Source organism: Macaca thibetana, chromosome 17, assembly GCF_024542745.1.
Source record: "Macaca thibetana thibetana isolate TM-01 chromosome 17, ASM2454274v1, whole genome shotgun sequence".
In the NCBI taxonomy this organism is placed as follows: domain Eukaryota; kingdom Metazoa; phylum Chordata; class Mammalia; order Primates; family Cercopithecidae; genus Macaca; species Macaca thibetana.
The window spans coordinates 89,326,151-89,352,836 of NC_065594.1; the positions used below are offsets into that span (position 1 = coordinate 89,326,151).

The 26,686-nt window shown below is 43.3% G+C and overlaps 1 protein-coding gene across 1 annotated transcript in view; it reads right to left on the minus strand.

The window, feature by feature from the left end:
- Positions 1-9,459: 9,459 nt before the first annotated feature.
- Positions 9,460-26,686, minus strand: part of IRS2 (insulin receptor substrate 2) — a 30,959-nt gene continuing 13,732 nt past the window's right edge. The window contains exon 2 of the mRNA XM_050765901.1: positions 9,460-11,935. Coding sequence (XP_050621858.1) covers positions 11,931-11,935 — 5 coding nt within the window. The 3' untranslated portion in view covers positions 9,460-11,930. The remainder of the gene's footprint in view (positions 11,936-26,686) is intronic.

Sequence of the window (26,686 nt, forward strand, 5' to 3'; positions counted from 1 at the left end):
CACTCAGAAGGGGAAAGTGATAAGAAGAGGGAGGGCGCATCTCTCTGAAATGCCCAAGCATTGGCCTTGCTGGAATGGGCCTCATTAGGGGAGTGGGGCCACCACCCTTGGAGCATCGGAGGAGCCCCAGGGCTGGCTCCGGCCTTTTGGCTGGACGTCACTGTTTCAGGCCGAGCAGATAAAAGCAGGAGGCACTGACCGTAAGCCAAGAGTTCAATGTTTTCAGAAAATGGACCGGACGGGAGGAAAGTGTGAGTGTGCTTTGAGAGCAATAAACAAAATATTGGCTGCCTGCCAGGGAGGAGTGTGCTGACATCTTCAAGCAGGAGATCCTCGAAAGCTCCACAGAGCGGCTGAGGAAGCCTCCTTAGGGCTGTGGATGGGGTGGCGGGGCAAGGGCTGCCGTGGCCCCATGCAGCAGTGGGTATCAGGCCTCGGCCACACCCAGCAGGGAGGCCAGCAGAATCCCAGGCAACACCCCTAGGGTTCGCTCCTCATGCCTCCACTCCCAGGCCCAGCTCCCTGAAGGGCAGGGCAGTGGAGGAGAAGCAAAGCCAGGCGGTGCCCTCTGCCAGCTCTAGCTCACAGGCTGCTGGGGCTGACGGGTGGAGCTTGTGGAGACGAAGCCCCTTACCCCTGAAGTGAAGGTTGTGGGGTTTCCTGGAGGGAGGGCACCAGGCTCCGTTCTTAACTGAGGCTTCCCATCCCCCAAGGGAGGGTGATGACGGGTGTCCAGACACATCCACAGGGACAAAGGAGGTTGCCAAGGCTGACCGCAGGAGTTTCTCTTCTAATGCCTTTCAAATGAACTGGTCTGTGGTGCTGCTCAGGGAACGCCTGCTCTCACACACCCAGCACTGTACAGTTACAAAGCAGATCCTGCAACGCCACTGCGGACATCATAGTTTCTGGGAAGTCTCTGGCCTCCGTGTGAAAAGACAGCTTGACAGGTTGAATTCTTTCAAACCTTATCTTTGGTTATTTTAATAGGATATGACAATCTCCTCTCCTCAGCATGTCAATAAATGTTTATTGCCCTTTACTGTGTGAGAGCAGGGGTCCTGCCACCGGTTGCTTTTATTTTCTTTTAGACAGCATGAACATTTTTAGCAGATGTAACCAATGATGGTCATTAGGATTATAATAATGCCAATAGTAACATTTATATCAGTGGATGCAGAAAATACACAGCCTGATAATTTTTTATTACTTGTACCCACAAAATTAAAGATCTTAAACATGGGGTGGTGGGTGCATCTGCATCAAGATCTTGTTAGCATGAGACCCAACCCTTTCAGCTACGGGTTTCATCAGAAGCCTTTTAAGTGATCAGACAGTAATGAGATAGCACACGTTATCCTGCAGCACAGAGCTGCGTCTGGTCACGGCAGGGTGCACCGGCACCCAGGCTTCAGAGAACAGCTTATCAGTACCGTGCCCATGTGCAAGGACAGTACTCCTTGATGCCCTGAAACCTCTGCTCCTACTAACTGTCCTTGGACACGTTGGCATACCGAGAATCAATCATACTCTCAGCAGTGGTTTCTGCAGCAGCTCTGGGTCACGGAAGAAGCCAAGTGCATTGTTGAAACAGCAGAGCCCAGGCAGTGCCCTGAGAAACCAGGTATTGACTGCTTGCACCCATTCCTAGGTAGGTGGGCGTCACGCACACCTTCTGCTGGAAGACACACTGTCTACGTGAATGCCCAGCCTCCCTGTGCTCTGCCTTGTCTCGTGGAATATGTCGGCACCCGCAAAGAATACACCTTCAAAGCCAAAGGGGAGTTTCTGTCTGTCTGCTTCACACTGTCCTTCCCCCCTTCCACCCCTTCTGTGTATGAAGAAGTAAAGCAAAGTTCTTAATGATCACCCTTAAATGGTAAGATTTTGATAGGCTGTTTCTATAATTGGTTCTCATTGAAACATGGGAGTTCTAAATAGAGAACTGTGAGAAGTGGAATGAGAGGAGAGTGACCGGGTCGTGGCCCTCCTTCCCGGTCTCCGCCATGTCAAGCATGCGTCTGCCCCAGGGCCTTTGCACCTGCTGGGTTGCTCTTCCGGTCCCCACAGTAGGCCCTTTTGGAACTTGATCAAGTGTTGCCTTCTCAGAGAGGCCTCCTCTGACCATCCCCAGCGAAACCAGCCTTCTCTCCCCCACACCTGGGCTATCCCCTATCCCTCCCAGTTCTTATCTTCGTCTCATGTTACATATTTGTTTACTTGCTGATCACCAGAAGAAGGCCTTATGAGTCCAAGCCCTCAGGCTTCCTCCCGACTCGATCCAGTATCCAGAAGCACATTGGATGAGGAGGAGAATGCAACAGAAATTAGTTGCAGACATTAGTTGCAGAAATGAATCATGGAGAAAGGAAATGTTCTCAGTGAAGTGTTTCAAATATGCAGCCTACAAGACTTAAGTGGAAGACTCACTTATGAAGTAGCTGACTCGCCCAGCAGGGGCACCCATTTTTACCCTTTCCCCTTTCACCTTTCTTGTGGATAAAGCCGGTGTGATGGCTGGAGTTTCAAGAGCCACATTGGACTATGAGGCAACCTTGAAGACAGAAAGATGTGCACTGAGAATGCTAAAGCTGAATGACGGCAGGAAGGGGGGTCCTGGGAAGTGATGGAAACCCCGTGCCAGCTTTGGAATGCCCACATCTGTCTAGTTTCACCTGAGAGAATAAAACATTATATATGTTCCAGCTGTTGTTTTGACTTTTCTGCTATATATAGTTAAAGGTTTCCTATACATATATAAGAGAACCATTGGGATTCAATATTGGTCACTTTTTATAATTCAACAAATGCACTTTACTTCTCTGAGCAACATTATGCCTTCATAAAGCCAATAAAACAGGATAATTGTTGAAGAAATTGTGCAAATATAGAATACGATCATTCAAACACCCTACTCTCTTAGACTGCTAGTGTTCTAGTCGTATACAAGACAGATGCATTCATTTAAAATATTCAACAAATATTTGTTGAGTACCTACCACTGTGTGTCATGTATTGTGTTAGGTTCACTAAAACACAGTGGGAAAGAGGTGGAATTGGAATAAATGCTTTGAATTCCGACTCACTGCTTATTAGTTGTGACCCTGAGCAAGGTGTTTAACCTTTCTGAGCTTCAGTTTTCTTAATAGCACTTAGTTCTCAGAGGTGTGTGAATATGGATGAGAGGTAGATAAATGTCTGAACAGAGTTACTCAGCAGTTGCGGTAACACAGTTTTGCTAGCTACCATGTCTGCAACGTGATCCTTTCCATCAAGGAGCCCCCTCGTGGGAGAAACACAGATAAACAGATACTACAGTGAAACTTGGAAGGTGCCCTAACAGAAGGGTAAGCAGAGTGGTTTGAGAATCGGGAGAAGTGAGTCACTAGCTCTGTTGAGGTGAGTTGAAATCAGGTTGCATTATAGTCATTGGAACCGTTCACTGGATGTTTCCAGTTTTCCTTCTCCTGACACATGGTAGAGTTGTCTTGAAGAGTCAGTACGAGTTTCTAGATGAAGAAAGAGGTTTCAACACTCTAGGGCAAATGAAATACTTGTATGCAAAGCAGAGTCATAAAAGGATTAAAATTTGGTGATAGGATCAGTGCAACTGTGACCAACACTGGGTTCCTGGGGTAGCAGAGAGGCAGAAGGTGAGTTTGCTTAGGTAGACAGGGTTGTGTATTTAGGGCACCTTTGCGCCAAGTGAATTTCCCCAAAGTAATGTGAACTCGAAAACCACTCATCAGAACCTCCTGATTCAATAAATAAGAAGGCTGGACAAACATCACAAAGTTCTTTGGAAAGGAGTATAGGACCTAATAGTGGTCTACACAGCCAATTTGTTGCTCATCTACAAAGACAATAGGCAAATTACCTCTCACGTATGAGAGAGCTCAGGGAACAGAGCATACAAAAAAGTTTCTGGAAAAAAGTTTTGAGTTGTTTGTTTTCAGTAACAAAATCCAAGCAATTAATAGATGGTTAAAAACTAAGCATGTTCAAAGAACTGGTGGCATGAAATGAATCAATGTAAATGAAGGATAAGTATTTTAAACTCATATGAATTACATTACAGAAAAAAATGTATTTTTTTTTTTTTTTACCTTGAAAATGCAGAAAATAATGTAACTGACAAATGTTAAGGCGGGGAAAAAGGAGAAAGGAGAGGTGAATGGAAATGAGATGATGAATATCCTCAGATTTCAAAGGAAGAAGTGAAGCAATGTTGTATAGCATTTAAATGTGTACTTTTAAAAATGCTTCTAACTTGTTGCATAACTTTCCTCAAGGGATCTTTTAGGAAATAATAACTCTTGGTAGATAAACATTTATTTTTAGGTTCAGCAATTCTTTATCTTTTCATTTCATTTTATGTCTCTTCCTTACTTGAGCTGGGTGCACTACATATGCTCTAGGAAGGCTTAGGTGCCGACACAGGGAGGGGTGGAGGGGGAGGGACAGGGCCTTGAAGATGCATCTGGGGAATTAGGCAGAAGCCAATTCATATAGCACCTTATGTCTCAGGCCTACCACGCTCAGGAATTTTGACTTTTCCTAAAAGATAATGGGTGGGTGGGGAGGAAGGAGAATTTGAATTATACATGCGTTTATTTATTTATTTTTTCTTATTTAAGACAGGATCTAGCTGTATTGTGCAGTTCGGCCCCCAACTCTGGAGCTCAAGTGACCCTCCCACCTTAGCCTCCTAAGTAGCTGGGACTACAGGTGCCAGTCAGAGGGCGTGGCTATTTGATAAAGATCACTTTGTCACTTTGGCTGTCCTGTATTTAAAAATCTCTTTAAGCAACATGATTTAGAGCTGCTCTATCAGCATGATCTTACGATCTTATGAACCTGGACCATTCAGGATGGACCTCACACTCTGATCTTTCCTTCCAATTTTAGATCTTTCCTTCAGATTCCTAAATACTATTTTGGTAAACACTTTACAGACTAAATTAGGCAGAATAAACTATGGCGATTCTTTTTCCTGATTAAATCCGATGCTCGGTAGTTCTCTCATCCTCAGAGAAGCCAGGATCTCAGGCTGCAGGTCATGCCCTGTGCAAGTCCAGGGGAGCTGTTGACATGAGCAACAAAGCGGGTGGCTGCCTCATCAGCTGTGCAATGCTGAGCCCCTGGGAGGAGGAGCCGGTCGAGTTTATGTGGTCTATGTCCCCTCTCCCATCACTACGAAGAAAGACAGCTGCAAAGTCCTGTTTTTTAAGGCCTCCAGGCAATGAAATCGACAATGGTTTCAAAGTTGATATTTAATAACCCTCATTATTATCAAGTTATTTTTTATGGAAATAGGACATATTTTTCTAATTGTAGTCTACCGTGTTCTCTGGCTTTATCATCTTTTGAGAAGGTCAGCTGACTAATCTTTATTTTATCCATAGCCCCTAATGTTATCAATGCTAATTAATCACCATAGTTTCCTCTTTTCCAGTCTAAATAGTCCTAGCTCTTTGATGTACCTTCAAAGGTCCAATTTTCCAATCCTTTGTATCTTGATCTTTTATAAAACAGCTTCCCATGTTGCACAGAATTTAATAACAAAAGCAAGGATATGTGAAGCCTATAGTGGTAGAATTATGCTCTGAGTCTGGAAAATAACAGTTCTGCAAACATAAGCCAGTGACGCTATCCTCTTTTTGATCACGCTAGATTCATAATTTTGTTCTACTTTTACCCTATTATAAATCCCCCTTTCAAAATCACTGTAGATGGAGATCATACATTAGAGATATAATTGCATTTGAAAAGGGTAGTCCTTGCATTTTCTGCTGCTGTAGCAGACACTGTTAGTTGCTACTGCAGTGACAGTATTCCTTCTTTTTCCTGGTTTCCAACGCCCAGCTTTTGTTCAATGGTCTCTTCCTGGGATGCGGACACCTCCCAGCCCCGGAGGGTGCATCTCTTTTAGTGTAAATCAGCCATCTCCTTCCTCATACTCAATGGAACCAGGAGCTTGGGACCCAATCCCAGACAATGGTAGTGAGGCACAGGCAGCTGGTGGTGGGGTGGCTCTGGGGTCATTTGCATCACTCCAGAAAGACACCCAAGGAAGAGACACTGTCTTCACTGGACGTTATTATGAGATGATCTGCTGCCGGGAGCTGCTGCAACCATCTTATAAACACAGGGGGCCAAGTGTGAGAAATGAAAGCAAAGATCGGGAGGATGGCTGAGTAGAAAGATGAAGAGATCCAGGGCTTCTGTGCACGCCACTTAGCTGCCTAATTAACCAGCCCTGGGCTTCCTGTTGTGTGAGTTAATACATCCCTTCGCAATTTAGTGATTTTCATTGTGTGGTCCCAGATCAGCATCGGCAGCATCTGGAAATTTTTAGAAATGCAAATTCTGGGGCCCTACCCCAGACTTGCTGAGAAGAGTCGAGGAGTGGAGTCCAGCACTCTGTTTTTAACAAGCCCTCCAGATAATTCTAAGAAGTCCTGAAGTTTGAGAACTACTGCTCTGGGCTTGCTATAGTCTAAATGTCTGTGTTCTCCCACCACTCACATATTAACATTTGAATCTCCAAAGTGACGGTATTAGAAGGTGGGGGTCTTTCAGAAGTGATTCAGTCATGAGGTCAGAGCTCTCAAGAACAGGATTAGTCCCCTTATGAAAGGGACCCCAGAGAGCTAGGTCACCCCTTCTATCATGGGAGGGCACTGAGAAAGTGCCGTCTATGAACCAGGCAGCAGGCCCTCACCAGACATCACATTATAGCAGCTTGTTCTTGGACTTCTCAGCCTCCAGAATTGTGAGGAAAAAAAAAATACTACTGTCTATAAGCTACCCAGTCTACGACATTCCATTACAGCAGCTCAGATCAGCTAAGAGCCATTGAATTGGGGTTTCAATTACTTGCAGCTAAACACATGTTAATACATACATCTCCCTTTACTGTTTTATGCATCTTTTCTAGAAAAATCTATCAAGCGGTATGTTTTCTGTCAATGTCATCTGAGAGTTAACAGTATCATAGCCAGAAAGGTCTGGAGAGATAGGAGCATGTTGTACAGTCTCTGATATGTGTTTGACACACCCAGACAGGTTGCAAAACAGTTGGGGGTAGGTTTCTTGGGGTGTAAGTAATTTTCATAAAAATTTAGAATTTTTTGAGTTCCAACGTGAAAGGAGAGGATTTTGAAATGGAGAAAAAGAAAACTTCAGAGGCACAAACTCAGGCAGAGCTCCTGTCAGAGGAACCAAGTGCCTAAAATAGGACAGAGAGTTTCCAGATGCAGCGGAGAGGCTGTGAGTAATCTGAGAGCTCAGGTAGGAAAGTGGGACCAGTGTGAAATGAAGGAGGCACTAATGATAAGCAGACAAGAAACCATCAAATTGCTATTTAGGGTCACTGGGATCTGCAGAGGGAAACGAGGCTGAAGAGACAAGAGGAAAGACACGGCTGTGAGGGTCGAAATCTAAAAGAAACTCCTAAAGGGACGCTTAATGTTTTCAAGCTATCCACTGCGGCATGCTAGGTCTATCATCTGTGTATCATCGCCAAAGCAAGAACCATAAACATCAGATTTCACTCAGTTATAGAAATCAGAGAAAAACTGCTGGGGCAACGACAGGGAAGAGACACTGCACATTCTCAGTGGAGGAATCATCCGCTCTGTCCTTCAACTGGTGCCATCCAAAAGTTGCTATGTCAAGTAATGCTAGCTTCACTCAAATGCTATTACCCCTGGTTATCTCACAACTCACAGTAATGAACAACCCGTCTAACCTGTGAAGCAATGCTTAAGGAAGGTTTGAGGAAGGACGAGCTGCAGATCAGCTCAAGGATGGGACTCAAATATCATGACAGTACCATGAGCTAAGGTGCCTCCTGCAAGCTGCCTGTTGAGGCCATCAGTGGGTTAGAACCAAATTCTTCCAAAATTATTGCAGTCTGCAGTCATCATATCTTGTCATGTAATACTTAACATTCTGGAAAAGGCCCTGCATTGGTTCTGAGTAATATTTCCAGGATCTGTGGACCTTTGAAACAACTCCATGTCACTGTACTTTTCCATGGTGGCTCTTTCAGGCGAATCACTTGTCCATTCCTGCCTTAGATGAGGCCTGTGGAATGACTGCATCATTTGCCCTTTCGTTGTTAAAATGGTTATCAGATTTCAGGTATATCAAGCCTTGCAGATCAGGCCTCTTACAGGCTCCCCCAGAACAAACCATCCAGGCACAAACAGGGGATGCAGCACGTGGCCATCCCACCACGGGTTTCCACACCACGGTGTGAGCTCATCTCGCGGACTTAAAAACCATCATTTAAAAGTCACCTTTCCAAATTGCACTGATTTTATTTGTTCAAAAGATAACACGCACGTTATTACATGACTATCATTTTAGGGCAAAGTGGATATATGGACAAATGTTTCAAGCGAGGAGGTAAACTGTCCTGGATAAAAATTCACGGCATCAGTTTTATATTTTCTGCTTCCTGAATTGCATTTTCCTGGATCTGATGATTTTGTTCTTTGTATTCTTGATGTATGCCTCAGTGTATCTTCTTCTGTGTATGTGTCATGGAGGGAGCATTCTTTTTTTTTTTTTTTTTTTTTTTTGAGGTAGAGTTTCGCTCCTTGCCCAGGTTGGAGTGCAAAGGCGTGATCTTGGCTCATGGTAACCTCCGCCTCCGAGGTTCAAGCGATTCTCCTGCCTCAGCCACCCAAGTAGCTGGGATTACAGCCTTGTGCCACTGTGCCCGGCTAATTCTGTATTTTTAGTAGAGACAGGGTTTCTCCATGTTGGTTAGGCTTGTCTTGAACTCCCAACCTCAGGTGATCTGCCTGCCTCGGCCTCCCAAAGTGCCGGCCAGGGGTGGCCAGGTGCGTGAGTGACCGCACCCGGCTGGAGGAAGCATTCTTAATGTATGCATTGGTACATCTTCTTCTGTGTGCATGTCACGGAGGGAGCATTCCTGATGTACACACTGGTGTATCTTCTGTGTGCACATCAGGAAGGGAGCACTAAGCAGAGGTGCATAAGCAGATTCTGGACTGCAGAGCTGGGGAGTGGTCCTGGTTTTACCACTCACGGACTGCATGCTCTCAGACAAGTCTCTTAGCATTTTTGTACCTCGGGCTCCTCCTCTGCAGAATGAGGATGGCAATTCCTACCTCCTAAGATTGTCATGAGCTAGAAAGAAGTTAATATTTGTCATGCATTTAGAATAGCATCCAGCACATCGTAAGGACTCTGTGTTTTGTAAATAGAATATTCTTTTTTGTTGTTATAACACATTTGTTTTTCATAAATGTTGTTATCTGGCAGGTATTTTTTGGCTTCCAGAATAAAAGTTTTAAAATTAAAAGGTATCAAAGTATTTTTAGGAGCCTAGTTATTTCCTCAACTACTCCCGTTTAAACTCTAAAAGTAGATTGGCTTTATGTTAAACGGAGAATTCATACAGAAAAAATCTTCAGGACTGTATTCATTTCATAAATAATGTACTTTATTTTATTGCATATGGCTATTAAGGAGGGCATCCATGATCAATACAGACTAAATACAATGCACTATTCTAGTCCAGTTTATTCTCGTCTCCAGCAGCATCACATTGACCCCTATATACAGCGTGTACAGTGGAAGACAGAGCAAGATAAGTTAAGTCTCTTGTCATATCACAATAGCAAGAAATATATTTAACATCTTGATATCCAGAAACAATACGTACCCAAAAAGAAAACACTGTTTAATAACTGTTAAAGTTTATATAGCAAAAAATATTTTAAATTTAAGGTAAGTCAGGCAAAATGTACAAAGACCCAATATACATTGTGAAGTTTTAGCAAACATAACATTTATACATTTTGGTTCCATTCTGTAAACTAAATTAAAAATGTAAATATTGCATATGCCTTTTTTTGAAATGTACAGGATAGAGGAAAATTTAGTATATTATCATCTGTGTATTTTGCTTGTTTTAAGCTGCAGTATGAACATGAACCATCTGTATAGTGTCATGACTACTCTAAGGAGAGAGGGCGAGTTAAATATGCGTCAATACACCGCATTCAGCAGGGTCCATATTCAGTCCCTATCGTACCTGGGGGGAGTTACAAAGCAAATACCACCCATCGATGCCTATTCCCAAAACTAAATAAAAACTTCAGGATGTTTTATACATCTTAATAAAGTACATCATACACTGAAATTGACCTTCCAGCTAACATTGTATGGCCTAGGCGCTGCTGTGATGTATAATTTCAGAAAAGTAAAACCTTAAAAATGTTCAGGGAGATCACTTTACATTCAACTTTGTCTTGCAATACAATCCTCTGTTCTAAAGTTCAGCACGGAAGCAGGAAGACTTTTGCATTGCCATTAAATATATTTTTAAGACATTGAAATTTTTGGTCTTCCTCTAAAAAAGCCTCATTTTATTAATGCATTATTCTATAGTGATATATATCTATATATTTATATATATTTTTCTCAAAACAAAACAAAACGAAACCAACAACTTACATCTCCAATGAATTAGTGTAACCTCTCCATGACTATCAGAGAAGATAGGCACTGGGGAAGCCCCCACGGGAGGAGAGGTCGACAGCCCTCCAATTGAGTGTCGACGGAGCAGAAAACGGCAGATCATTGTGCCGGTCAAGTTCAGCGGTTTTAGGTAACGTCTGCGAGAACTGCCACAACACTGGTATTTTCAGAATACTGAAAACATAAAACAAGGGTAGTCTTGTCAGGAATTTTTTCGACAAGTAACATGTACTGCGAGATTGCTTTTCTTCTTTTTCTTTTTCCATCAGCAACATAGGGGCTGGAATGCCTCTTTTTATCAGTTTCTTTCTTTCCTTTTCTTTTTTTCTTTCCGTTTTTTGTTCAGGGCAGCCTCACTGGTTGACATAATAACATTTTATTAAAGATAATACATTTTTTAAAAAATTAAATCTGCCACACCCGGACCACCCTGGAATTGCTAGCACACCTACAGGGATTTTTGGTTACAGAAAGGCATGCCCAAGATTCAGGAGAGCAGAGACATCTGAGCTTGTAAATAGAATAAAAGGCGTTTGCAATGTGAAGTACCTACATAAACATCTACATCGAGAAGATTAAACAAGTCTGTTAAAGGTAAAAAGAGATACTCATCCCCTTCCCAAAGCCCTTCCCTCCCACCCCCCCACTACCCAATACAGTTGATTTGTTTCAAAAGTAGGTTGCTTCAGTTACATATAGTAATTATTATTTTGTAATCCGTCTTTAAAGTCCAATCCCAAATTTCACTTCCATCGAGAAATGTCAGTCCCACACTGGGCTCGGTGTGGACGTAAACATGGCAGGTACCTGCACTGGAATCCAACAAGCAGCTGTCTATACTTGGACCATTTCACTAAGGCCGAGGACCGCGCTCCAGACACACAGCGCAGGGGCTACTACAGGAGGTCCTGTTGGACCCCTGCCACGGAAATCCGGCTTTACCTTGAACTGAGGTAGGACTGTGGTCGTTTTGAGTGTAAGCCAGTAAATACCAGATTTTACCACTTTCATAGGTGTGGGTGCACTCTCCTAGCATGCTGAGGGTTACATCTGCTTTGCCAAAAGGAAAAGAAGAAATTAAGACACCGGCCACAATTTAAGAAGGCCAATGAAAACATCCAATTTTCTTGAGAATAACTTCTTCAGCTAATTTTGTTCAAACAAAACAAAACAAAACAAAACGCAAACAGCACAATGACGAATGCCCCATCCGGGAACAAGGGAGAGAGGCAGGTGACCTTGCCTTGTTGGTGCCTCATCTAACAGAGTCCACAGATGTTTCCAAACATAGTCATTGCTCAGATCCAAAAGAAAACTGTAAGCAGCTGCGGGCTGAAACAATGCTGAGCATCTTCTTTTAATGACATTCTCTGACGTGTGACATCCTGGTGATAAAGCCAGACAGATCTTCACTCTGAAAAAGGAAGGAGGGAAGTTAGCAGAGATCCTCAGGAGAAAAGAGCAATCTCTGGAGTTCCAGAAAAAGCCCCTCTAACCCACGGCTAAGACCTGGGTTATTTTCATAAACTGATGCCCTTTGAGAAAGAAACACGTATTCATTCTGTTTTCCAGAAGTGAGTTCGGTGGGAAAACTCTGAGTTTTCCTGGAAGCAGAGCTGTTAGGTTCACGGTGAGTTGTCTATACAGTGAGGTTCATGTTTTCAATTTAAGAAAAATATTCACACGTGTTTTTGTGAATCATTCTGTCGAACAAGATAGAAAAAGAAGGGCCAGTTCCCAGGTGCCACTGCGTATCTGTGTGATGGAATGACCCCTTTAACTCCTTAGGCCTTGATGCTCCCTGTGTTGTGTGGGATACACAGAATCCACTACCTTCCTCCCAGGGCTGCAGAGATGAAAAACCATGACACACGTTACAATGCTCTGTAAACTATGTTTATCCTACAAATGTGCATTATGTTATGAAAGTGGAATAACTAAGAACTCCACACTTCTGTCCTCAGAAAACTTCCAACTGGATCATCCATCTCTTTTTGAACGTGTCCAGCAATGGAAGGCTCCTGCACTGTCTCACGTGTGGTTGCATAACCCTCAACATTAGGAAAGGGTTATTTTTATCCACTCAACTTTCATATGTTCCAGTTTAGGTAATTTACCCTTTCGCTGTGCTCAGAGGGGACAGGGACTGAGGACACTTGGCCAGATCTAACTGCTTCCTCCCTTCCAGGATGAAGGATCAAAATTCTTTAACCTTTCTCAATTTCCAGGGTTTTAGGCCTATTTTTACTTGATATATTCCTTCTTCAAGGGACAGAACAAATTGGAAGATTCTGACCTTTCACAGCGTGTTGTTTTTTTCCTTCGAAGCTTCTTGGCTTTTTAACCAAAATGACATACTGTTCATTTTGATCACTCAGTTCCATGATGGCGAGCACTGCTTTGCTCTCAAACAGGTACATTTCCTTCCTTTGCAGATGCATTTATACAAACTGCATTTCTGGACACTCTTCTAAAATCATTTAGAATTTTGATCCTAGACTCTTTACCATACTCCCTGACTTACTTTTTTGTGAATCAAATTCTTTTCTATCCATCTTAAGTTTAGAAGACTGAACTCAACAAGACAGAAACTTCCAGTGTGCCCTGAAGCTGAGTGAGTCCCTCAAAACCACATCTCCTTAGGAACTCGAGGCACTACGCTCTATAGCCCCCCAAAAGCTTTACAGAAAAAATACTTGTCAATATACAAGGTATACATTTTTAAATTCCCTACAATGCGACATTCTGAGGCTGTTTTTTCTGAGGCTCTATCTTATTTATCATTATTATTTTTTAAGATGGAGTCTCATTCTGTCACCCAGGCTGGAGTGCCGTGGCATGATCTTGGCTCACTGCAACCTTCGCCTCCCAGGTTTGAGCAATGTTCGTGTCTCAGCCTCCCGAGTAGCTGGGATTACAGGTGCGTGCCACCAGGCCTGACTCATTTTTATATTTTTAGTAGAGATGGGGTTTCACCATGCTGGCCAGGCTGGTCTTGAACTCCTGACCTCAGGTGATCCAACCACTTAGGCCTCCCAAAGTGTTGGGATTACAGGAGTGGGTCACCGCGGCCGGCCTACCTTACTATTTTTATAAAGCTTATGTCCATTAGAAATTTAATAAGTAAACAATGTTCTGCCAATGAACCTTAACAGAATTAATTTCTTCCTAAGGAAAGATCTGTCTTTGAGTTATCTGATTCATTATTGTTGTGATTTTCAATCCCAGGAGACTTCAGTGAGAATCTAATTGTATCCCCTAAAAAAAAGCAGGCATTTGCTAACATACACCTTGACTTGTAATTCACTCTAAAATGAGCTTGCATTTTGTCCCCGAGGCCCTGATTTGGGAAGAATCCCATGGCCACCATAAAGCAGGTAACTGAGAGTCTGCAAATCCATTGACAGAAAGATTTCTAATCAATTGCTTATTTTATTTTGACACTAACAATTAGCTAAATGTGGGTGAATTATCTCATGTTAACTCTAAGTCTGTTATTTTGAAAACAACTAAACAAGTAAGTTCTTCAGCTTCTCAAACTTAAGTACTTTGTCATATAAATGGCAGATAAATTATTGCTGAAAAAAATCACTTTCCATTTTCATTTGTGATTTCATGAGGCCACTGACATTTTCATTGTTTTTTTAGGATGCTGTATCGCTGTAAAACTCAATTCTTATCATTACATCTCTTTGCGAGCTCTAATTAAGTTGAACATGTAATTTTATTTTTTGGAAGTAGAATATAGTTATCAAAACGTTAATTTCTAAGCATTAGCATTATGCAAGAAAAGAGCTGATAAATGGCAAGGAAATAATTCATCCATGCATTTATTCATGCAATGACCTTTCAACAATTTTCTTTTTTTAATTCTACACTGGTGCAGGGCCTCACTGATAACTTGGAGGAAGATGGCTGACAAAAAAAAAAAAAAGGGTAAGGGGAAAGGGAAAGGCAAGGGGAAGGGGAAGAGGAAGGGGAAGGAAAGGAAAAAAGAGGAAAGGAAAAAAAAGAGGGAGGGGAAGGGGAAGAGGAGAGAAAAGGGGAAGAGGAAGGGGAAGGAGAAGGGAGGAAGGAAGGGTTATTACAGGAAGATGAACCTGCTAATGGCACACTCAAAGGACGCAAGAGAGCTGAGGTGAGGGAGATCAGAAATAGGATGACCACCCGCTCAGAGCCAGTCATGGGGGCGTCAGCTGTGCAGCGTTTCACATCCATCTGCATGCACACACGTGTTACCAGAGCAAGCACAACGTGCATGTGTCTCACCTAGCCTGTCTCCTGTTAGGTTAAAATACAATCGCTTTCTACGGCCGCCTTTCACAGTAAAGCAAGAACTGTGGTCTGGGTGTGCTCAGCGGGCACAGGCCTGAGTTCCTGCCCCTCAGCACCCTGCCTCTCACAGACCTGCTTGTTTAGACATCCCCCCACCCCAGGAGGCCACAGCTGATTCCAGGTGACCCTTAGGGATGCTTGGAAGCACTCACGGTGATTTAAACAGAATTAACCAGCAGAAACAATCCTTTGTGGAGGTGCCAAAGGGCAGTGAGGAAAAGGCTGGAGCACACCTCAGATTGGACCCTGCCCGCCGCAGCAGAGGAACTGGGATACAACGGAGACCTAAGAAGCATCAGTACTAAGAATGCATGGTGGCAAAAAGGGATCTTTTTTGAAACCCAAAGTATAGTTCTTATTCATTTGTTAGAGAAAGAAGGCTTAAGACAGAAGCCATCTGCCTGAACTGATGTCTCAAATACCTTTTTCCAATTGAGCCGGTGGTAGAATCTTTGCCACGCATATTATTAAAGGCCCCACAGGCATAGGCCTAAAATGATTAACACAGGCAATGGCTCAGGAGGGCTCTCTGTAGTTCACACACAGCTTTCAGACACCAAACACCAAGAGCTAGTGCCCCTGGTTGAAGCCACCACGGAAACACGATACCTGCCATCCACCTGACAGCCACCCACTCATCAGTGACACTCCCCTACCCGAGGAAGAAGAAAGCTGGAAAACACTCTTGTAGATTCAAACCTAGGAATGAGAGTAAACATTTGCCTTTATAGTCATTTACTTTCAAAGTAACCGAAGTTAACCCTCACCCTGTAAATCGGCCTGGTTCATCCCAACTAGGGAAAAAAAATACACCAACAATTTTCTAACACTAATCATCTGACATCCTCAAGCTTTACATATGATCAAACTTCAGGCTTCCTGAAGATGAGATTCCAACAAAAATTTATTTATTGTATTATCTGTGTTAATTTTAGTAGAAGCAAAGAATTATTAATTTTGTGGCTGTTCTACCTTGAACATTCACTAAGAAGGGAGACATTTTCAGAAACCATCAGCTGTAATGGCAAAACCAAAAAGAAAACAGTAAGACTCACGTGTTGCTCATGAACCCAATGACAGAACACCACACACCAGTTCTGCCACTACAGGTAACGTAGATACAAAAATGTAAACTTACTGACACTCGCTGAATTTGTCACACCATTCATTACACACTGTGCTACTCTGTCCCTTAGACGTTGCTTTGTAAAGAAATCCATCCACAGACGTATCCATGTAGAGTCATTTGAGCAAATAAACAAAATCAACAAACAAAAACCCTTTTAGCAGAGATGAGAGTGTTCCACAGGACCTGTCATGCAGTGTGGACACTCCGCATTTCCTTTCTGCTGTCGCTTGTGACAGATGACATTCATACGTGGGATACAGTCCCCTGTGCCACTCACCATAATGCCCTGCAGATGGGCAATAATTCCTCCCCTTTTCTCCTCCACTTGAAAGAGCAATCAGAATGCAAATGAAGGAGAGCTGTCAGTAAAAGCTCCACCTTCAAACTGCTCAACTTGACTCTCCCAAAAGAGAGAAAGGAGAAAACGAATCACTAGAAAACATTGTGATTACAAGGAGGAAAGCTTCCTTATAATATATGGAACAATGTCCCAACAATGACATGTCACGCGGAGCTGGGCACCATGACTGCAATCACATTACAGAAAACTGAAGTGGGTATCAAGCCTAGAACATGTTGGAAATAAGGTCAATTTGCTCCAGCCAATAACATCAGGCAGCATTTTAGGCACACGGTCTGACTCACCAATCCTTTTTCTTCATGATTTCTCATGACAGTTTGGGTTTGGACGTGTTTGCCTCCAACGTCACATTTCCAAGTTCAATATCCAGGATATACACCGGGGTCATGGCAGCTCTGCCCAGGGAGGCCCTAGTCCTCTCTGCAGAGAGGCTGTGGGACATGGGGCCTCACACGCCTTTGGGGAGCAACACTGGACCGCCCAGGGGCCAGATTCATGGAGTAGATACAGATGCTTTCCCATTTTCAGCCGTAGCTGAATTAGGAGTGTTACAAATACTGATGTGCTTGACAAAATGAAACCATACACTTCTTAAAATTAAAATTTGTATTTCTAGTAGCAAATGTGATTCAGAAAGCAATGAAACCTTCCATGAGCTCAAACATATCATACAGGTCCATCTCAGTGCCCAGTTTCACCCCTTTATGTTAAACACAGAATTACGAGGGAAAATTAACTTTTCAGTTGCAGGAGCAATTCTGAGAAAAAAAAAAAAAGAACCCCGATAATTTAGTATCTCCAGACTTTACTAAAGCAAGACACTCTTAAGAATATGGGGAAAAAAAAAGTGAGGTTGGGTATGATAACAAAAGCCAGAGATTCTAGGAAAAACGGTTACTTGAACTTTTCTTTTAAATTGGAAAAAAAATAACTTAAAAGGGAAATATGGAAGAATAAGTTTCCCATGACAAACAGGGGCAATAACTTGCTTTCCAGTCCTCCTTGACAAAGACTGACAACATTCTTTTCTATGAGCTCATCACTTCCACTGACAATTAAAATAATTTCATTTTGAATGCTTGTTAGTAAAAAAATTCCTAATATCAAGTTGCAACTTGATGTTAATGACACAATATGAAACAGGATGAGACAATCTGGGTGTCTCACAGGCTGGGTTTAGTAAAAGGTATCTTCCCCCTTTAACTCCTGTTTAGTCCTTCACATAAGACCCGATCTTAATCATCCCAAACTAGGAAAATCAGGCCTCCTAAACTTTTATCTACTGCACTTCAAATTCCCTCTACACGTTCAACTTTCCTACACAGGAGCCTGTATAAATTTTACAGTGCACGGCTACAGCAGATTGTATAACACAGAACGTACATGGTTCTTTTCTGAATGTTATTGTTAAAAACCCTGCCATGTGCATGATGCGAGCTATTCGTCTATGGCAAGAATTGCCCGCTGCCCCTGCAGCAGCCGCCAGTGCCATACGAGAAACAGTATCGATGATTCTTCCGCACAAACACCTGAGACACAAGAAGTCCCAAGAATTGCGGGTGGACCCTTTCTTTTAAATTATGAAATGTTAGACCCTTTTTTAGTTAAAACCCAGACCAGGAAGCATAAACAACTTGCTAAAGCCTCCCCGGCGGTCTGTGGAAAAGCAGAGTCCTCAGTTTCTCCCAGAACACTTTCCTCTCTGCTCCCCTTTGGTGACAATGAGATGGGTGGGAACGGGGCAGGAGCAGAGACACCTGCAACTGTCAACTGGGGCCCCAGAGTGTCAACTTCCACACTGAACCACTAGCTCTTTATAAAACTCTCCTCGAAGGACATTAAACAGCACACTAGCATGTCACACAATTCAGTGAAGCCTGTGAGTCGATGTGGGTGTGCTCCATGGTCTGTCTTCCTTGCCAGGCGATGCCCAGGCTCTGCCTTCTCACCTCCCTGTCCCCAGCACCTGGCACCCTGCTGGTTAGATCCTTAGTAAAGCTTATAGGTATTAAACTGAAGCAAAAACCCCATGTGGTTCATGCCATTTCTCACAGGCAGAAATGCTCAAGCAGTTTTCAAAAAAGAACAAAGCTTTAGGACTGCGTAAGACCCAGAAGAAAAGAAAATCCTTTCCAGCCCACTCGGAGAGTGACGTTCTAAGCAGAGGTAAGTAAAGTAAGGCCAGATCCGGCTTGCCTGTCTCTGCAAATAAAGTTTTATTGGAACGCAGCCGTGCTCATGCATTTACATATGGCTGATTTCACACCATAAGTAGAATGGAGCAGTTGTGACAGAGACTGCGTGGCAATGAACCTTTACTACCTGACCTTTCACAGAAAGTTTGTTAACCCTTCAAGGAGCACAGGAACATGGCAACCTTTACTAAGAAAGACAATGCGAAGAAAAACAGGCAAAATTTGTCAGAATAACACCATATATTTCCATCTGTGTGTTATACTGGGAAACTAATTGATACCCCTTTGAAAATCATCTGCAAGCTTACGTACTTTAGAAATGCAATACTGTCTACTAAAAACCACACTATCCTGTTACAGACCCTACTGAAAAAGAGGATGCACATCACAAAATCATTTATGAAGCCAGCACACTTTTGGAATGAATTTCTCTTAGCTACCGCTGTTCTATTTGATTTTTCACTCATAATCTAATCATTGCTAAATACATCCTACACTAGCATTCCTCCTTTAACAAAAGTAAAGGTTTACATGTGAGATCTGCAATTCATAAAGGGTCCAAATCTTTTCTTTCTTGGGTCATTTGAGAATGTGAATGTAAGCATTATGCTTCTGCCCTAACAGTATTTGGGCCAATCGATATAATGTGCATTAAAATTGCAAATAGCCAATGAACGATGTAATTCTTTTCTCAGATTTAACACGCTTCTACGTATGGTTTTTTTACTAATCTAAAAAATTTTATGTACACCATAACAATGTTTATATTGTTTATACATGAAATTATAAAACCTAATTATATTTTTGCTACCAAATTAAGGGAATGTAGAATAATTATTTATTCAAAATATATCCATCTCCAAATAGCCTGTTGTTATATCAATTCAACTGGACCTTTCTTCTACTTCAAAAGCTTAAATAACTGTAGGTAAATCCCCCCTCCCCGGTCTATAACATCTATGTGATATAGGATTTCAGCTTTGTCTCTCTGGGGACAAATTCACCTATCTAATTTCAAAGCCTCATAAGAATGACCATGTAGCCTTTAACTGAGCATCTACTACAGTCAAAGTTGAAGGGTCAAATCCTACTTAGTCACTGAAGTGCAGGCTTTCTTTGTAGAGATCAAAGTACCCATTCTTCCTAATCGGCCATATCAGAAACATCCTGCTTTTCCCCAGGACCCTGGAAATGACTCCATGCCACCATCTCTGTGCTTTAAACTACATGCCATTCCCACGACTCTCAGGACACTGGTGTGAAAGGCACTGTGGCCACACCACAGCCAGGTCCCCAGGGTTGGCATCTCAGAACCACCTCTTACCAGCTGTGTAATCTCTACAGCTATGTCTCTAAGTCTGCTCCCTCTTATGAAGATGGGGGCACTACCTCTCCCACCCTGAATTCCCCAGTGGAGTCACAGGGAATATGGCGAATGAGATTTCATGTATAAAATATATAAATAATACAAAAATATGTATGTTCATTCATAAAGAAGCACATGCTACTAGCACAACTGGCATTTTGCGGTTGGCTTCCCTTTGCTTTCTTTGTGCACCTTCAAATAATGTATACATGTAACCACATGCTGTGTTCTCAACTACAGACTTCTTAAGACCAGGCAGCCCTGTGCTGCGAGGGAAAGACCGGCTCCTCCCACCCTCCTGTTCTGGCTAATTTGCGGAGAGCCACGGTGGTGTCTCCCAGTGCACTTGTCATCACAGTTCTTCCTCGTTCAAAATTGTATTCGTGAATGGTATCACGAACAACCACAACTGCAAGCAGCAAATAAACAACTGCCGAATGCACAAAAACAATGGCAAATAGCTCCCAGAATAAAATGAACGAACCTGTTTTAAGTGGACAGAAGTGGAACAGAAGTAGAATTGTTTTTCTGGGGGTAACTCTAGGCCATTTAAAGCTGCAAAGAGTGCCTTTGCCTAGCTGCTTTCTTCATGTCCTGAGGACAGGACAAAACGCCCAGGAAGGGGTCACACATGTCTACCACGCAGGCAGCTGCCCGTAGAGAACACGAATCCCTCACCATATCACAGACATGCCAAGCACACACAATGCATCATCAATAGGCTGGACTCCGCCTGGTCCCGGCCGTCGGGGGATAGCACTTCTCTTCTCTCTGCTCTATACCAAAAGGTGCACTAAAATGCAGGCCGACATTTAAATTCCTCTGCCACAAATGACAGAGATTTACATCTAAATAAAGCACTATTTATTGAAATTTCAGTAATGCAAAATGGAAAATGCCAAGTTACCAACTATATAAGTTCATTTACTGAAGAAGCAAATAAAACAAGACAGCAGCAGCTGATCACCAGGCCTTGCCCAGGGATGTGGAGACAGAGGAAATCCATGTCTTTGGTTCCTCCTCCCCACCAAGCATGTAGCTATCCCAACCTCACCCACCTTGGCTCTGACTCCCCCGCATGTGACCGATTGGCAGTGAAACAGTGCACAAGTCATATTAAGTTACTGCACATGCCCTTTCAGCCAAAATGCCAAAGTGTCTATAAAGTTACTCAAAAACTTAAGTCTAAGCAGAGGAAACATACATTCTTTAGCCTCCGTAGAACCTAAAATGGCAAAGATCTTGTAGACATTTTCAAATGCTCACGGGCTGGGAGGAGCCTCACACACCAGAGGACCTAGATCCCCGAAATGCTTTGACTGGGGACATGGAGGGAGGTTTGGATGAGCGGGCAGCCTAGAAACGTGGGCCCCAACTTCTCCTGGAGGGTCCAGCAGGGCGCCCTGAGTCACCAGCAGTTGGATTCAGAGTGAGCACAGGCCCCTTGCTCCTGCTTCGCAGGCCCAGGGACAGAGGCCAGAGGCTGTGCAGGTCAGTGTGCACCCTGGCTCCTGCCCAGGCGGGCCACACTGGGAATGTGGCCACAAACACATCTCCTTTCCAGCAAGGAGGAGGAGGTGTGGAAGAAGAAAATACCTGGAGACGTAAAGATTCCATTTCCCAAATTGCCAGAAGTTTGGAAAGGGAAGAAACGATCAATTAATGATAAAAAAAAAAAAAAAAAACATTTCTTACATGAAAAGGAAGTTGGACTGTGTGTGATGATTGACACAGTCACATTTCCAGGTTTCCCAAGGCTGTGCCTGAGTTCCTTTACGGCCTTTAAGAATGGATTTAAGAGAGACATACCTTTCTAACCATCTTGTTAGTAACCAAGGTGACAAAACTCAGAATCAAGCAGATGTACACAAAATAGACAATAGTTCTATCTTGTGTGTTACAGACTTAATGCCTTCTCTTCCTGGAGAGCTTCACGCAGTGATATTCCATCCTGGAAAATCAGCTCGACCATTTTCCTTTTTTTTTTTTTTTTCAGATGGAGTCTCACACTGTTGCCCAGGCTGGAGTTCAGTGGCGTGATCTCAGCTCACTGCAACCTCCGCCTCCTGGGTTCCAGTGATTCTCCTGCCTCAGGCTCCCAAGCAGCTGGGACTACAGGCGCACGCCACCACACCTGGCTAATTTTTGTATTTTTAGTAGAGACAGGGTTTCATCATATTGGCCAGGCAGGTCTCAAACTCCTGACCTCCTGATCCACCCGCCTTGGTCTCCCAAAGTGCTGGGATTATAGGTGTGAGCCACTGTGCCTGGCCCAGCTCGACCACTTCAACATTTCCAGTTACATGATTTTGTGACATTCAATATATATGAAATTCCTATAAAATAATTGTTATTCCTCTCATTTTGCTTAGAGAATGATGGGCCATTTTATAATTTCTACTTGGAAGGAATAACTAGCAACACAGTTCAAGCAGATGATTCAAGAATGAGGTCCTCTTTCACCATTAGTTTTCTACGTATTTCAGGAAAAGTCAGTCAAATTGAGCCTAAATTCTAAAGATAGACCTAAACGCCCCACCACGGTTTTAAAATTATGCAGCCTACAAATAACTGCACACAGTTGGTTGGAGCCCATTTATTAAACGTGCACTTTCCTCACCAGCAGGCTAAGAGGACATCAGGGCGCCCGTCCACACCGAGCCCTCACCTTCCCCAAGCTCTTACACCGTCAGCAAAACCCATGCCCTCAGCTCTTTCCTGTGAAGCCAGGATCTCTATGAAACAAATGGAATAATACATTGGAATAACACATTTTCTGCACAGTTTTTCTAATTTCTATAATTTTCATTTCCAAGTTAACTGAAGAGTGAAATTGATTTGTTTGATAAGCCGAGAGTTAGCAGGTCCTACAGTTAACCGTAATGCATGGGTCACCCCGCCTCAAGGCAGGAGTTCAAAATAAGCGGATTCAGCGTTTAGTTTGTCAGAGGGAAAGACTTTGTCTTTTTTTTAAAAATGAAGCCTCTGGGTTACCCAGAAGATACAGAATCAGGCAGGAGCCAGGCTTGCCAGGACCACATCCTCTCTCTACAGACTGGGAAAGTTTCTCCAACAGCAGGAGTCAGGCTCTACGGCGGGGCAGGCATATACGTGGCCTACCATCTTCGGGCCTCAGACTTTCCATTAAAAAACAGGGATAACAACAAGATCCAACCCTACGCATAGGTTATCGGGATTCAACACCATTTTTAAATGTCTTAAAATTATAAGGTACGCTACGAACGTAAAGTTTTTAGAATAAGGCATGTCACTCCCTGATTACAGACATGCGCTTTCGTTCTGCAGTTGATCCTGGAAGCATGTCCCAGTGGTTTCCCCAACCTCAGTGACAGCTCAGTGTCTTCATTCCACTAGATCACTACTAGGTCCTTTCCAATTTTATATACTTTTGAGGAAGAAATGTGAGTTGACAGATGCTCTACCAAGTAGCCACCACCACCCAGGGATACCACCACCATGATGATGGAATTGATGGCCACAGTATGAAAGTTTTTAAGAGCTCTGCCTATTGTTCCCAAGGACTCTATCTCCCTGACACACTGTGACATGTGAAGAAACGTCAGTAGCATGGCTGGCCGGGCTGGATTCCTCCTGGTCCCTTACTACCTCTTTCTCTTTACCTTCTCCTTTGAGCCTTAGCTCTCCATGCCAGCCACACTGGCCTCCTTCCTGTTCTGGAACATACCGGGCAACCTGCTGCCCCAGAGCCTTTGCACTGCTGTTCATCCCCTTTGCCTACCTGGATTCTTCCCTTAACATCAAGAAGACTGGCTTTTCCCCACCTTCAGGTTGCTTGGCTCAAATTTCCTTTTCCCCCCCTCCCTTTCCTGCTTCATTTCTAGAGCGTTTCACCACCTGTAGTGCTTCATGTCCTAAATGCACAACAAAATTAAGTTTACTTCCTAGGTTTCAAAGGCTGACAGTCCACTGAAGACTTGCCCACTTTCTGTTATTCTTTTTAGCTTGAAAAACCAAATCTGTTTCTCTCTAGCCTATCCTTTACTATTGCTCAAATGGATGAAGTAGTTTTGAGACAGTCTATATGTAATAATTGTCATCTTTGTAATGAAAACATGCAGAAATTTAATGGTTTGAATAAATTTAAAAATTAAAGGGAGATCTCACCATTTTTGCCATCGTCCTTTCTGCCTCCAACTTTCTACCTTTCTCAAACACCCCATAAGTAAAGTTCCTTTTATGTTGTTGTTGTTGTTGTGCCTAAAAGAACTGTAAAAGGTGGCAAAAGCTGAGAATGACACAAGACTCATCTGTGACCAATTCTCCCATCAGCCTCACGGGTGGGTGACTTGGAGCTCTCCAACCCAATGGGACTTCCTTCTTTCTCCTCCACTGGCCACCACCATGGTGGGCAGGGGGGCCAAGAGTGGGAAGCAGCTCTTTGAGCCGGGGGGGGGCTGTGGTTGGCAGGAAGGGAGGGGGCTTTCCTGGACAGGCCAGGGATGCCTGTACAAAGAATGAGATCAATACTCTTAACGCAGGCTTCGGAGCCGCCTACGAAAAGGAGCCAAGAAACCTAACAATGGGGAAGTTTCTGGAATACTACCGTGTATGACAGAGACTGAGCACAGAATGAAATACCAGGAGAGTATGGCCACAAGGCCACCGAACAGCTCAGGGCAAGCTAACATCTAGGAATCGGGAGAGGAGCAGAATCAAAGCTACTATTTTTCAGAGAAGAAAACTCACAACCAGCACCTCATCTGATGCACCCCAGGCTCGCGCAGGGGTGAAGCGGTGAAACATCTGAGTGGTCCCAGCTGTGAATGGGACCAGTACTGTGAATGTTCCAGCAAGGACATCCACAATTGCAGCAGTGACATCCCATGAAACATGCCATTATCTGTGCTCAGCCAAGATTGCCTACAGGGTGGACACTTAGGAAAAGGATCAGAGGGGCTGCCCAGAAAATGGCGCATGGTGGGATGCTGCCAAGTTGACTCTGAAGGCACCTAGGGGACAGAGGCCCTGCTTCACACTTCTTCTGCATCTCCCAGGACATCTACTCTTGTGCTGACACACACTGAACTCTCAATACATTGATTGGCTTAAAATATCAACTACGTTCCGCCTTTAGGAAATGGCTGAAGACCCAGTGAATTCTAAACAGTCCAGCTGACCTGGACAGACCAAGACTCACACAGATGAATGCGTATCACCCAGACTTGTTCTAAGAACTTAATTAAATGCTCCCTGCTGGGAAAACTTGGACATGTTATTGCAGTGATTGTTTCATCTGGAACTAGGACCACTGATAAGCTAAGCTGCAAATAATAGTAAGATTGCAAACTGAACCAAGGTGTGTCCTTTCTACTGGACCACTGAAACTTTCATCTATCCCCAAACACCAAAATGCCCTTATATGTGGAAGCTACAAAACCTTTAGGAGAAAATTATCATTTAAAAAACTTGTCAAAACAAATAATCTCAACAATGTCTGCAAATTCATTGATGCTTACATCTAAAGGGGTTTTGTGTAGCATTTGTATCTGGTATTTTCATACAGTTCAATATTAAAGTTCCAATATTTTCTCTTTTGCTTTCTCAGCCAGCTAAATTAAAGTTAGTTTTCTGAAACTGACTGCAATTAAAATAAATTTACAATCCTGGATTTATAATACACTAAAAGAGAAAAAGAGATTTGGTACTTTTGCAACTAATACATTTTGCTAAAGCACACCCAAATATACTTTCAGTTCAACTATACACTTAGTAGATGTCTACTTGGCAACATAACAAAAGTTATTTGTACAAGTCTCCGCACACTCATCTGACATATAGAACTGGAAGAGGGCATGGGTAGCTCACGGATTTGTTTTCTGTTTCATTTGCAGATGTGACATGTTACTGTAGGTTGCTTTTACGCAGGAAGACAATAAAAAGTGAATATCTACTATCATACCAAATAGTTTTATGGTATACCAAATATTTTACTTCATAAAACTGAAGCAAAGCACTTTAGTAATTTATTTTTTAAAAATGCACCCAAGGTGTGGGGTAAAAAACTGACCACAAGACTCTACTTTTCCAGGAATTTCTGCCATCTGGGAAGTTCAGAAACCCTGCAATGTCCACAGTAAACTAGGGTCCCAGTACCTCCATTTCTGACCTCTTCAAACAAACACAGTCTCTGCTCAATACACTCCAATCCATGACTTGCTTAATCCTGCTTATTGCCTGGAGTTTCTAAAGGATTATGTGCATGGTTTTTAAATTTAGTAAGGAAATTCTGGCCTATTTCCAAAACTTTTCTCCCTACTTCACAATTCCCCTTACTTATCCACCCATCTGAGTATGGGAAGGCCGAACAAAGGAGGGCAGAGAGGCCCACCTGGCATGCGCTGGGCCCGGGCAGCGCCGGGCAGTCATGGGTGAGGGCGGCCACTGAGATGCTGGGATCAGGGGCGGCTTCTACCGAAGACCTGGGAATTCAAGGGATCAGATGGTCTCTGACTTCAGTCCCTATTTTCGGTGGCTTCACAGCACAGAGCAGTGCAGATAGGTATATGCTCTTCCCAGGTCCTCTGCAGAGGGCAAAAGTTCCCATTGTCACCCAATCTCGCTGGGGAAAGGGCTTCTGGCCTATTCATGAAGACCCCCAGACCACACGCCTGGATCAGTTTTCCTGACTAAATTGGTGGGTGCTCAACAAACCCATCACTGCAACACAGGGTGCTGGGAATGTGGCTTTCTTCTTAACCTCGAAGGGGGTCCGTAAGTCCATTCGCCCTGATAGCAAA